The following is a 12,397-nucleotide window of genomic DNA, read 5'->3' as shown; positions in this document are numbered from 1 at the left end:
GCACATAATCTATTTCAGCTTGCCCGTGGGAATGTTGAAGAACACCGCCGGAGAACCAGGCGCGTAGGCCCGATCTAGACGGTAGAATCCCTTGCGCTCGAACTGGATGATATCTCCCTCCTTAAGCTTGGCGACGTTGCCGTCGGCCACGGCATCCTCACGGAACTCGGTGTGAGGGTTAAGGAAATCCTCTAGCTTGTCATTCTCATCCAGCGAATCCTTAGTGAGCAGATGGTCAAAGTCGACGAGCTCAACGGGGACCAGTTCCTGGCCCTCGGTCGATAGCCACGTCACCTTCTTCTCGGTCTTCTTGAAGTCGCCTTCCAGGTGCAGCTCAAACTCGAGGTGGGTAACAACATCGCCGTCGGTAGTGATCTTGCGCACAATCGCGTTGCCCCAGCTCATAAGCGTGATCTCCTCGTCCTGCTTGAAGAGCTTCGCATCCTCCTGCTCCAGGACAATCGAGCCGCTGAATGCAACGGTCTTCATTCCCACGGCCGCGTTCTTAGCGTGTTTGGGTTTCTCCTCCGTATACGCCGCGGGGGCGCCCGTGATAGTCGCCTTAACCATGCCCTTGGTGATAATGGCTGTGTGGCGCGGGCTAACGGGGTCAATGTACTTCTTGTTGGTGTTCCAGATGAGATCCCAGCTGAAATTCGTGACCGCCTTAGACGGGCCTTGCTTGAGGATAAACTCGCGCAGCGCGGGGATGGTCATACCACGGCGGCGAATACCGCGAATGGTCGGGAAGCGCGGGTCGTCCCAGCCCCAGACAGTACCCGTCTGGACTAGCTTGGTCAACTTGCGCTTAGATAGCAGTGTACGGATAAAGTTCATCCGAGCAAAGTCCCAGACCTGAACGGAACGCAGCTTAAGCGTATCTAGCATCCACTGGTACTGCGGGTTGCGATCCCGATACTCTATCGTCCGAAGAGCGTGAGTAACACCTTCAATGGAATCTACTACGGGGCACGCAAAGTCGTAGGTCGGGTAGATCTTCCACTTGGTGCCCGTGCGGTGGTGGGGAGCTGGGTTGCAGCGGTACTATTCGTGGGAGTGAGTGTGAGTTTAATAAGCGCAGGGGAGATACTCACAATGACTGGGTCACGAAGTGCCTTGTTCTTGTCGTCGGGAGAGATCTTAGCACGAATGCACCACCGCAGACCTTCCGGAGTGCCCTCCTTCATCTCCTGAAGATGAGCCAAGCTCTCCTCCGGGGAGAGGTCACGGCGCTTGCTTGGAATACCGTCGAAACGTTGGGCGGACATAGTTTCCTTGTCGGTGTCATCTGCATAGGCATTTCCTTCCGAGATGATCTTCACGCAGTAGTCAAATAGCTCGTCGAAATAATCGCTCGTGTAGGTCATCTTGTTGGGCTTGATTCCCATGAGCTTGAGATCTTCAACAATGGCATCTTGGAACTCCTCCTTCTCGTTAGAGGGGTTGGTGTCATCAAACCGGAGAAGAAGGGTTCCATTGTACTTGTCATGCGCAAAGTAGTCGTTGAGCAGGGCGGCCTTGGCGTGTCCGATATGGAGATATCCGGAAGGTTCAGGCGGGAAACGAGTCACAACTCCCTGCTCGGTATTGCGGAGAGCAATGTCGTAGTTGCCGCCCTCCTTGGACTTGGCAGACTTCTTCTCCTTGGCGACTGCGTTCAAAGTCTCGGCGGCAGAAGAGGCCCACGGGCACAGGTCCTCCAAGAACTTGTACCAACGAGTCAGGTTCACAAGCGAGCCCTTCTTCAGGGCCGCAAGAGCGACTCGGTTTCCACGGAGGGCACCCCAGATGGCGATGTCCGGGGTAGAGAGAGAATATCCGACGATAAAGGAGCGTAGCATCAGATAGGCGTTCAGGCGTTGAAGAAGAGGATCAAGCGCCTTAAAGTCCAGAGTAGCAAAGGCGTCCAGTTGGGAGATCCACTCATCCTCCTATAGTGATTGCATTAGACAAAGTACATATAGATAGTATCCATGTACACAGTATCGCAGGCAAAAGACTCACCAGCTTCGTATCCTTGCTACGCAGGAAGGGAAAGTGAGTAAACAGCTCCTGGACGGCATTGCTAGTGCCAAACACCGAATTGGCGCCGCTGGTCAACTGGACAATGGCCTTGTCGCCCTCGTTCAGCATCGCAGTGTCCTCGCAGGTGATCTTGATGACTGGAGTGGAACGAGCCTCGTTGATCGAGGTGGCAATGAGCACCACGGGCAGCAAAGCTGCATGGTTGGCACGCGTGGCCACAGTCAATTCGAAGGACGCCATTGTAGTGGTGAGTTGAGTCACGAATGGGAACTATTTTTTGGAGGGGTTGATTGAACCCCCGGGGCTATATTTCTCCGGTGCCGATCAGCTTTCCGCCGAAAAACACGAGACCATCACGCTTCATCCTCTGCCAGTCGCCATGTCGTCCGCCAGCTCGCTGCTGCCAACCGCAGCACGCGGGATCCTCTCATCATGTCGCCTGCCTCTACGACAAGCATCAATGGCGCCTCTTTTCCCGGCCTTCCAGCAGGTCCGAGGCGCCAAGGGGAATGCTCAGAAGGGCAAGGGCAAAAACAAGGGGAAGGACAAGGCCGTTAAAGCGGACCGGAGAGGGCCGAGGGAGTTCAGACAGAAGAACCTGAAGGATATGGATCAGTTTGCCTTGTGCGATGCGATGCGGTATGTCCTCCCTTTTCCTCAACCCCGTAAAATTAAACTGACGTCCGGACCTGAAGATACCTTCGGGCCGCCGAAGTTGGCCGGGAGCCCACCAATTTGAAATACGAAGTGCATATCCGGCTACGAACGAGGAAAGACGGCCCCGTCATCCGCAACATGATCCGATTTCCGCACGCCGTCCAGACCGAGTCCCGGATTTGCGTCATCTGTCCCCCAGGGTCCAAGCACGCCAAGGACGCCCTGGCCGCGGGCGCGGTGATGGTCGGCGAAGATGAAGTGTTCAATGCCGTCAAGGAGGGCAAGATCGAGTTCGACCGCTGTCTCGCTCACCCAGACAGCTTGGCTGCGCTGAACAAGGCCGGTATGGGCCGCATCCTGGGTCCGCGTGGCCTGATGCCGAGCGCGAAGCAGGGGACGGTGGTGGATGATGTGGCCTCGCGCGTGGAGATGCTCCGCGGCGGTACGGTCTACCGGGAGCGTGATGCGGTGATTCGTCTCCCCATCGGCCAATTGGCCTTCTCGCCAGATCAATTGAGGGATAACCTGCGCACCACCATTGAGCAGGTCAAGAAGGACGCCTCGGGGCTCAACGATCGCATCAACAAGGAGATCCACGAGGTGGTGCTGAGCTCGACTCACGGCCCCGGCTTCAGTCTTAACGGAGACTTCCAGTCCGAGACTTCCCCGGATCCCGCTCTCTTGACCGGGTTGTAAAATACTTACTTGGCTTTCTTATATCCTCCGTGTTGGCGTGTACAGATATATTTTTTTGTGTCATATTAGGAAAATGGACTTGGTGTATGATGGTATCATTTCTGTTCGATAAATAGTTGCTGAGAACGCCGATGCTATGCAATATATCTCTTTCCCTCTTCTAATGTAGAGTCCTATACCTTGAGGTTCTTTAGCGCAGCGACAGCACTAACGTCCTCACCCATGAGGTCGTAAAGACGCAAAACCACCATGGTCCGGCCATCGCGTTTTTGGCCCGCATGGCTGGCCTGTTCCAGCGCCGTTTTCAAATCTAGCAGCAGCGTCGATTGGACCTTTGAGACGCGCGACTGTTGCGCAACCAAGAACGGATGCTCCGCGCCCACGCGCTCCACCAGTGACTTGAGATAGACGAATTTCTGGATGTGCCGCTCCAGTCGCTTCAGCGACACGGTAGCCGTTCCATCGACCACCTCCTCGTCGTCGCTATCCCCGCTGTCACTGGCATAAACATCCGACTCCGAGGCCGACTCGTCCGCATCATCCGGAGAGGACTTGTCCTTATCCCCAATCATCAAGCGGTGCTCCAGCTCCTCCACACGATCCGCATAATCCAACAAGTCCTTCCCAATGTCCGCCTGTGTTCGTAGCCTCCTCTTCTCATTCAACAGTGCCTCCACCTCCTGCCGCCGCGCTTCGACCTTGTCCCGGATATTCTGCACATCGCGCTGAAAAGCCAACACGCCCACTTTCACCCCTTCGGTCTTCTCCTCGCCGCCTCGCAGCGCTCCACCCAGTGAGAGGAAATCCTGGTAGTTTTGGTTGACCAGGTCCAGCAGCTCCTTGTTCAGCTGCTGCTCTAGGCCGCGCAGTTCCTGGCGCAGATCCTCGAGGCTTTGGTGTCTGTTTGTGAGGGATGATAGGAAAGTTGCTGGGTCGAAGTCTGCGGCGAGGAATGAGGCGCGCGAGAGTGGTTGCGGGAAGGGGAGTCCGGAGGGGTCTTCGTCGAAATCGGAGGCGGACTCGTCTGAGTCGCCGAACTGAAGGGAGGTGTCAGTGACGATTATTCGAGACCATTGGGGTGGATTTTTCAAGAGTGCATACATTAAACGGATTCATGGTGTGTTGTTGGCTAGCGGAAAGAGTGGCCAAGCAGTCAACTGCGGATGCGGGTAGTGTATCCCCGTGACCATCTAGTTATCTTGAGCTATGTTTACTAACCAACTTCCTTCTGCCAACACATACATGCATTATTTTCTCGCCAACGTGTTCGCTGTCTCTGCTCGGGCCTTCGCTTACTGAGTTACATCGCATCCAATTATGGATGGCCGGCTGTCCTCCTCGTCCTTTCCCCGCCAAGGATGGCCCCGACTGTCGCCGTCTTATGCGCCGCCAGCAGTCCAAACACCCCGAGAATACCAGTCCACCACCACCGAGAGAGAAACGCAGCATCGTACACAACGGGAAGAACCCCCTAATTCAGGCCCAGCATCATCATCATCATCAAGAAAACCAAAAGCAGCTACCCAGCCCGTGCTCGTAAGAGCGTATTCCGGCGATGCGGAGCAGAACAAAGCCAAAGACAAAGACAGCACTCCCAAGATGTCACCGCGCCGTCTACTCCCATTCACCACGGGTTCGAAGGGATCCGCTTCCTCGTCCCGCGCACCACCGGGCCCTCCACGCCCGTCGGACTTTGACTTCAGCATCGAGAGCATCCTGCAAGCCATTGACCCCGAGATCCGGGGCACCTTGGATTCCATTGCAGAGATCTGCGGACGCAGCAAGCTAAGTCTCTCCAATGAATACGACAGCCACATCGCACCGCTGGGGGAGATCCGCGCGGCGTCCGGTGGTGGTCTCGTGCCTGTTGAGGAGGTGAGTTCCAGTGCTGAGCGGCACGCCGATGAGGGCGGAATGGTCACCTTTGATGATGAGCACGCTGCAGCTGCGCGGGCCAATCCGGGGAGGGAACTGCATCCGTTCTCGTTCTATGGGTATGTCGAAAGTCTGCGGCAGTCGGCTGCTGCGCATGCGCAGTCTGAGGTTCGGCGGTCGATCGATGCGCAGCTAAGTGCTACGCCTGGGATGGGTCTGCCATCTTTACCGGTGACGAGAGAGTTTGCGTCCAAGCCGAAGAATTCGAGCAAAGATCTGCTGGCGAAGCATCCGGAGCATGAGGGCCATCAAACCCAGGTCACTCCGGCTGTGGTTTCGGAGGTCTATCTCGATGCTCAGGCCGATGATGCGGGGTCAGCCAATAATGGGCCTCATGTTCCTGTTGCGGCGGGCACTCCAGCGGCCAAGGACGGACCGAGTGGTCCAGAGGTGGTGCGCTCTCTTCTTGGGTGGTTGAGATGGAGTGCTCGATTTGCTGGGCCAGATCTCTCGCCGCGATTGCAGTCTGCAGAGGGCAAACTGCGCGCTATGCTGGCCGATGAAAATCCCAGTCTACTAGCATGATGATATTTAACGACTTATGACTGCAGATGATGATGATAATGATCTATGTCTCTTATTTATATATTATATCCCCTGATCCACGAGATGACAATGCTTCCCAGTCCAATTAATGCAATGCAACCCGGATCAGATCTAGATATCGCTTCAAACTTTTCCTCTCCCAACTTAGGATCCAGCAGTGTTCTCCACACCACCTATTACCGTGCGCGCAAACTCCTCAAAGCGAGCATAAGACCAGCACTCCTTGTACCGATCAACGAGTAAGCGCGTATCCTCTTCCTGCTCAACGACCTGCTTTCCCTGTTCTTCTTCATCATCTTCACTATCTCCACCCTCCATCCTTCCCTCTACCAACTCTCCGAACTTCACATCAACAGGGACTCTCCCCAAAAACGGAATCCCCAATTCCCTTGCCATGACCTCCCCCCGCCGCTCGAGAACAAATTACTCACCTCCCCACAGCAAGGACACGCATACCCCGACATATTCTCAATAACCCCCAGGACGGGGATGCTAGTCTTCACGCAGAAGTTAGCCTCCTTGCGCACGTCCGATGTCGCAACCGCCTGTGGCGTGGTGACCAGCACCGCGCCGGCGAGGCGGGGGATCTGATTCTGGGCCGCGGTGGCCGCGTCGGCGGTGGAGAGGGTGAGGAGCTGTTCTGCGAGCGCGATGTGCTCGTCGCTTGTTCCCGGTGGCGTGTCGATCAGCAGGTAATCGGTGGGACCCCAATAAACGTCGGAAAGGAATTGCCGGATCATGGCTGTCTTTTTGGGGCCGCGCCAGATGACTGCGTCGCCGCGGTCGCGGAGGAGGAAGCCCAGGGACATGCAGCGGAGGGAGCCGCGGGGTAGTTGTGCTTGTGATTGTGATTGTGGTGAGTCTGTTGAGGATAAGGAGGGAGGGTGCACATCGACCGGTAACCACCCGCCTGGTGCTTGGGTGATCTTCGCATCTTCGAGGCCGACGAGGCGCGGGATCGAGGGTCCGGTCAGGTCGATGTCGAGGATACCCACGGATTTGCCTTGGAGGGAGAGGGCTAGCGCGAGCTGGAGGGTGACAGAGGATTTGCCGACGCCTCCTTTGCCGGAGAGAACCTGGAGAGGAATCCGTTGTCAGTCTTGCTGTACGCAGTTTCAAGATGTCGGCGTTATCGATAAGCGGAGGGGCTGCGGCGTTGTTTCTCTTTTTTTTCTTTTTTTTGGTTTGATCTTTTCTGCGCGCAGTGATGGGTAGGCAGTGCGTGTTGGCTCGAAGAGGATACGCACCAGCACGACGTTTTTGACTCCGTCCAGAGGCATGTTGAGAGAGTCAATGGCCGCGACACAAGAGAGATGTAGGAAGAAATCCAGATCAAGTGGGGAGCCGCCTCTCGGGAATCGGGCTTGCTTATCAATCGCATGTCGCCTGACTAACGACCTAACTATATCTTGAAAGAACACAGTTATTGACACCGTAGAGAAAGATGACCGGGTTCAGGATTCATCTAAGCTATGGTTCCTCCTCCTGTACCAAATAATGCGCCATGGTAATCCATTCTACTTGCCCCCTTTTGCACACCAACCCACCCATCCTACTGCCACTTCTGCACCACAACACCTCCGCGCTTGAACTCAGGCATATCGCCCAGCGCAGTACTCCGGTCATCAAGCTCCTTGCTGGGGAAAGTCGTCATCAGCACCCATGGGCGCATCTGCGAATCCGGGCTGGCAGCCGTCACAAACTCGTAGACATCTCCCACGGTATGCGAAGCGTTGAACCGCGATGTCAGACGCGTGCCATCCCCAAGACGCACCTGCAGCGTCAAAGTCGGCTGTGATTCATCAACCTCTGGTTTCGGCGCTTCGTCTGTAGTGGAGGGTCCCGGTGCAGCAGCGGCAGGCGCAGCAGCAGGCTGCTGGGTTTGAACCCCAGGTGTCGGGCTGCCGAGACGCTGTCCGGCTCCCGAGAAAGGTTTGTACTTGGGCTTTGGTTTCACGTATTTCTCTTCATGCTGCTTCAGATCCACGTCCACTTCTTGTCCGGGTTGCACGTTCATAATCGAGAGCGGTGCACGGCCTTGGCGGATGCCTTCCAGAATCTCAGCATTGCGGGGGTCGTCGGATCGATACAGCTCGCCGTCATCGACAGAAAAGCCATCCGCCCAGAAGTGGAGGGTCCGCTGAACGCGCTGTGCGCGCTGTGGCGCAGGCGCGGTGGTGTCTTCGATCACTCGGCTGGGGGCTTCGTCTCCGCCCAAGGTACGGGCAGTGCCTGTAAAGGCTGATCGTCGCGCCTCGGGCTCGTCTGACGGTGGTGGCTGCGCTCTATACTAATAGATTAGAAACGCCACGAAATCCCACGGTGTCCCGCCCAGTGTAAAATCTTACCGGCGTGCTTTCTCAAGAATCTTCTTCTTCAGATCGTCCGGATTTTGCACCGCCAGTCCCGACTTCTCACCCCCCGCAAAGAAATCCTGGTCCGTGGAGTCGTCTTCGTCCGATGAGTTCCCACCACTACCTCCAGATGCAAAGTCTCCCAATGTCGCGAACTTCTTCTTCGGTGGTGCGCGCGAGGCAGACGAAGACTCGGCGGCGGCGGAGGACCCAGCCGGTGCGGCATTTCCGCCTAGCGATCGGCCGCCAGCAGACGCACCAGAAGATCCCTCTGCACCCAGTTGTCTGCCGCCCCCAGTGTTCATGCCCTGTAGGGCCTCATCCTGCTCGGCGAAGAACTCGGTCACGGCGGCTTCCATGTCCCACCCATTGGCGCTGAGATATTCCTGGGCCTGAAATATGAGATTAGCAATAGCAACCACAGGTACAGGCCACACCGAGCTCACCTCTGCAGGTTGTGTGCCGGTCATGGCACAGAACTGAGACACGACCTCGTCGTTCTCGGCGGGGTTGTGGTCCATGCTTGAGCTGGGCAGATGGGTGTATTTGTGAAGGTAGAGCTGAAGGTGTTTCCGGAAAGTCTTGGGAGAGTTGTAAGGTCAGTCACAGGAGTCGAAAGCAGCAGCAACGAAGCGCAAACACGGAGTTGGAGAGAGGACAGATCCAAAGAGGCAGGTACGTCACAGCCATTGGTCAGCCGGACCACGGGATCTTCCGCCCCGAGCTATACAGAGAAGTTCGTACTAACTGTGAGTGGTATACGACCTAGAGCGTTGGGAATGCAAGCTGCTGGTAGTTGATCTGGAACTAGTGGATTGGATACTTGAAAGAATCTATGTATCGGGGTAAAGTTGGCTTGATGTGTGTAGTTTCTACTCAAATATATACATCGGCAATTCCCGGTGTCTAGGATCTTTGCTTGCCGCAACTGGAGATCTTCAATATTCCAGCCTGCAACAATATATTCCCAAGTCTCTTCCGATGCCTATAAGTTTTTGGTTAGTTCATCGGTTTTAAGAATATCTCCATTGGTACCCCCAAGTAGTTGCAGTGCAGTCAGTGGTGCTGACATAAGACAATCCCTGTATTCCGCCCACCAAAAGTGGATGGCATCATCTTCGCAACAACAGGCGCCAAATAATAACCGCGGATACACGATATCTGACCCGGGTTATCGCTCTGCCTCAATTCCCCTGCCACATCATTTCATCCGACCAAACAATCAATCAATACCCCAGTTTGTAACAGACCTTTTCCCGGCTGCCGCCCTCCGCCACCGATGTCCTCCGACGCCCCGTCCAGCTCGCCAGTCGAGCTGTACGACTCAACCATGACGGTCCCTTCCGACTCAGAGAACTACTCAGCAAATAACGAACTGTCAGACCAATCAAGCACGAGCTCCCCCTTGATCCTGTACAAGCCGCCGACCTTCTGGAGCGTTCTCCGGGGCGCCGCAATCAACCTCTTTCTGCCGTTCGTGAACGGCCTAATGCTGGGATTTGGCGAGCTCTTTGCACATGAGGCTGCTTTCCGGCTAGGATGGACCAACACCAAGGTATGCAAATCATCCCACCGTGTTGGTGGCAGTGGGCTGACCACTCCTTCTACAGATCTTCCCCACATACCGCCGCACACATCCCATCGGCCCCGGTGTCGACGTCCGGGAATTGCCTTGGGAGCGGAAACGCGGTGCTGCGGCTGGATTGAACGATACCGCGTCCCTAGAGTGACCGGGAGAGGGAAAAGAAAGTAACCAACTGCATCTACAAGGGAGCACCACAAAAATGCATGCTTAGCTTCTGTTTCTTGGATATAATGTGTGTACATAGACCGATGGGCAACGGGCGCAATGGATTGCATGCCATATAACTACCGTATCTATTCCTGCATATAGTTACCTACTTGTAGACATATCCCCTGTATCTTTTCGTGCCTGGATCCTTGATTTCCCGCACACCGCCCGGCAGAAAAGTCTCCCAAACGAACAAACGGCAGGAGGCTCTTCTCCATTCCTTCTCTCCCCAAACATTCGTTCGGACTACAATAATGCTGGGAGTTGGCCTGAAAGGGTCTGCTACCGCTGTCTCTGCACGGCAGCGGGTGGTCGCAGCTTATCGATCTACTCGATCGGTTCGTTCCCAACCTGCGCTCGGAACCAATTGGCATTTGACTGACTGTTTTTATCTCGCAGATATCGTCGTTCCGGCCACAGGGTCTGCGTACTTCAGGCCTGCGCAGCCAATTGACTCCCGTTACCTCGCGCAATGTGCCATGGCGAACGGCTGCCGTGGTCGCAGGGCCAGCCGCTGTCCGATTCAACTCGACCTCTTCCGACGCCGTGACGGACAAGATCCCCCAGGAGACCGCCCCTCCAAGCGGCCCTGATGTTTCTGATCTGTGGGCGACCGATATCACGTCAGTTCCCGAGAGAGTTGGGTACCTCAAGGAACTGGGCCTAGACTATGGCTGGGGACCGTCGTCAATTATGCAATGGATGATCGAGCACATCCATCTCTGGACCGACTTGCCGTGGTGGGCGAGTATCGTGAGTACTGGTCTCTTAGTGCGTTTGGCACTGTTGAAACCGATGCTCGATGCCTCCGACACAGCCGCCCGGGTCCACAACGTGAAGCCTATCCTCAACCCACTCAAGAATGAGATGATGCGTGCCGGAAGTGAGGGCAGACAGATGGACATGCATATGAAAAGAGCGGAGATCAAACGCATTCAGGCAGAACATGGCATTGTACCGTACAAGTCTTTCATCCCCATGCTTCAGATCCCACTGGCATATGGTTGCTTCCGCGTCATCCGCGGCATGACCTCCCTACCGGTGCCCGGCCTGGCCAACGAGTCCGTGGGCTGGCTTACCGACTTGACTGTCAGCGATCCGACTTTCATTCTGCCAGCGGCGACCAGTGCTATGATGTTTCTGACATTCAAGGTTAGTCGTGGTGCGCGTTGTTTCTCCTTGATTGCCATTGCTGACTATGAATGCAACAGCGAGGCGGCGAGACCGGTACAATGGACATCATGAGTACTGGACCTGGCAAAGCTATGATGTACGGTCTGCCGGGTATTTCTTTGATATTCATGTCGTTTTTCCCAAGTGCGCTGCAACTCTACTTTGTGGCAACGGGCGCGTTCGCATTCTGCCAGGCACGTATCATGACCAACAAAAGTTTTCGGACGTATATGAAGATGGCGATTACCAAGAACCATAAAGCCTCCGATGTTGAAGACATCGAGGTTCTTCAACATAGCAAGGGTCTCCAGCTCTTGCAACAGCGGCTTGCACAGGAAAAGGCCCAAGCTGCAGAGCCCGCGAAAGCCGAATTGGAGACCAGTGAAAGGAAATCCAGCGCAATCGACGGCTGGATGAACAACTTCAAGGGCTATCAACAGAAAATGGGACAGCAAATGAAAGAAGGGATTCGCGAGTTCCAAGGAAAGGGGCCTGCCACCAATGCTGACGGCTCAAAGGCGCCGGCGCCACGGTTGAGCGAAACTGCCCGCAAGCGGGCCGAGGACTACGAGCGCACACAGCGAGAACAGGACGACGCCGAGCGCGACCAGCGTAACTTCGAGCGGCAACAAGCTCACCAGCGATATCTCGACCAGCAGAAGGAGAAGGCAAAGAAAGGGCTGGACCAGCAGATCAAACAGGCTGCTGCGAAGAAAGCCAAGCGGAACGGGCGTGGGAAACGCAGCTGATCGGCTTGGTCGATGTGTATAAACAAACTGTAAATTAGGTGACGGTAAGGCTGCTCAAAAGGGCTAAGAAGCAGAATACCGATTTGTGAGAATCTTATTTGCATTATGTATCAAACTTCAGCGTAATCACAGTACACGTTGGTGAATTTGGATGTGCTACTACAACAGATCGTCCCTTGGATCAGTGTCCCCCAGTCCGTCTCCCACTGCCGCACCAACACCTTCGCAGCACCTGTGTGCTCAAGTCGTGCCGCATCCCACATAACATAACCCCAGCGACGGATGTCATCTTGCACGTAGTATCCATACAGGTTGCTATAGGATCCCCGCCACCTGCTTCCATCGTCCGGCAGGTACGAGCTCTCTGATTCAATCTCACGATCTCATCGAGATGCGTTATCGTTGACTGCTTTTGAAAGCCCAGAATACCTTCACTAAATCATCCAAAGACACACCACTAGTGCGTCTAA

At 55.2% G+C, this 12,397-nt stretch overlaps 7 protein-coding genes across 7 annotated transcripts; 4 read left to right on the top strand and 3 right to left on the bottom strand.

Moving 5' to 3' along the window:
- Positions 1-9: 9 nt before the first annotated feature.
- Positions 10-2,265, bottom strand: N7474_000274 (glutamate--tRNA ligase GUS1; the record flags this gene model as incomplete). The annotated part of the gene is made up of 3 exons (XM_057191689.1): positions 10-1,044; positions 1,095-1,931; positions 2,005-2,265. 3 exons carry the CDS (start codon positions 2,263-2,265, stop codon positions 10-12), a joined length of 2,133 nt encoding a protein of 710 aa, XP_057056642.1.
- A 139-nt stretch (positions 2,266-2,404) lies between these two features.
- N7474_000273 (mitochondrial 54S ribosomal protein uL1m) lies at positions 2,405-3,378 on the top strand (the record flags this gene model as incomplete). Its single annotated transcript, XM_057191688.1, has 2 exons — positions 2,405-2,664; positions 2,721-3,378. The coding sequence occupies 2 exons, from the start codon at positions 2,405-2,407 to the stop codon at positions 3,376-3,378; spliced, it is 918 nt and encodes a 305-aa protein (XP_057056641.1).
- A 173-nt stretch (positions 3,379-3,551) lies between these two features.
- N7474_000272 (COG2 family protein) lies at positions 3,552-4,494 on the bottom strand (the record flags this gene model as incomplete). The annotated part of the gene is made up of 2 exons (XM_057191687.1): positions 3,552-4,415; positions 4,480-4,494. The coding sequence occupies 2 exons, from the start codon at positions 4,492-4,494 to the stop codon at positions 3,552-3,554; spliced, it is 879 nt and encodes a 292-aa protein (XP_057056640.1).
- A 201-nt stretch (positions 4,495-4,695) lies between these two features.
- On the top strand, positions 4,696-5,838 carry N7474_000271 (uncharacterized protein; the record flags this gene model as incomplete). Its single annotated transcript, XM_057191686.1, has 1 exon — positions 4,696-5,838. One exon carries the CDS (start codon positions 4,696-4,698, stop codon positions 5,836-5,838), a length of 1,143 nt encoding a protein of 380 aa, XP_057056639.1.
- A 165-nt stretch (positions 5,839-6,003) lies between these two features.
- N7474_000270 (P-loop containing nucleoside triphosphate hydrolase protein) lies at positions 6,004-8,734 on the bottom strand (the record flags this gene model as incomplete). Its single annotated transcript, XM_057191685.1, has 6 exons — positions 6,004-6,201; positions 6,291-6,935; positions 7,107-7,245; positions 7,416-8,144; positions 8,208-8,605; positions 8,660-8,734. The coding sequence occupies 6 exons, from the start codon at positions 8,732-8,734 to the stop codon at positions 6,004-6,006; spliced, it is 2,184 nt and encodes a 727-aa protein (XP_057056638.1).
- A 758-nt stretch (positions 8,735-9,492) lies between these two features.
- On the top strand, positions 9,493-9,943 carry N7474_000269 (TOM13-domain-containing protein; the record flags this gene model as incomplete). Its single annotated transcript, XM_057191684.1, has 2 exons — positions 9,493-9,768; positions 9,824-9,943. The coding sequence occupies 2 exons, from the start codon at positions 9,493-9,495 to the stop codon at positions 9,941-9,943; spliced, it is 396 nt and encodes a 131-aa protein (XP_057056637.1).
- A 316-nt stretch (positions 9,944-10,259) lies between these two features.
- On the top strand, positions 10,260-11,927 carry N7474_000268 (membrane insertase OXA1; the record flags this gene model as incomplete). The annotated part of the gene is made up of 3 exons (XM_057191683.1): positions 10,260-10,343; positions 10,405-11,157; positions 11,217-11,927. 3 exons carry the CDS (start codon positions 10,260-10,262, stop codon positions 11,925-11,927), a joined length of 1,548 nt encoding a protein of 515 aa, XP_057056636.1.
- Between the last annotated feature and the right edge of the window lie 470 nt (positions 11,928-12,397).

Source organism: Penicillium riverlandense, assembly GCF_028828495.1.
Source record: "Penicillium riverlandense strain IBT 135883 chromosome Unknown utg000001l_segment0_segment0, whole genome shotgun sequence".
In the NCBI taxonomy this organism is placed as follows: Eukaryota; Fungi; Ascomycota; class Eurotiomycetes; order Eurotiales; family Aspergillaceae; genus Penicillium; species Penicillium riverlandense.
Note: the sequence above shows the minus strand (reverse complement) of the source record. Positions and strands in the feature narration are given on the sequence as shown.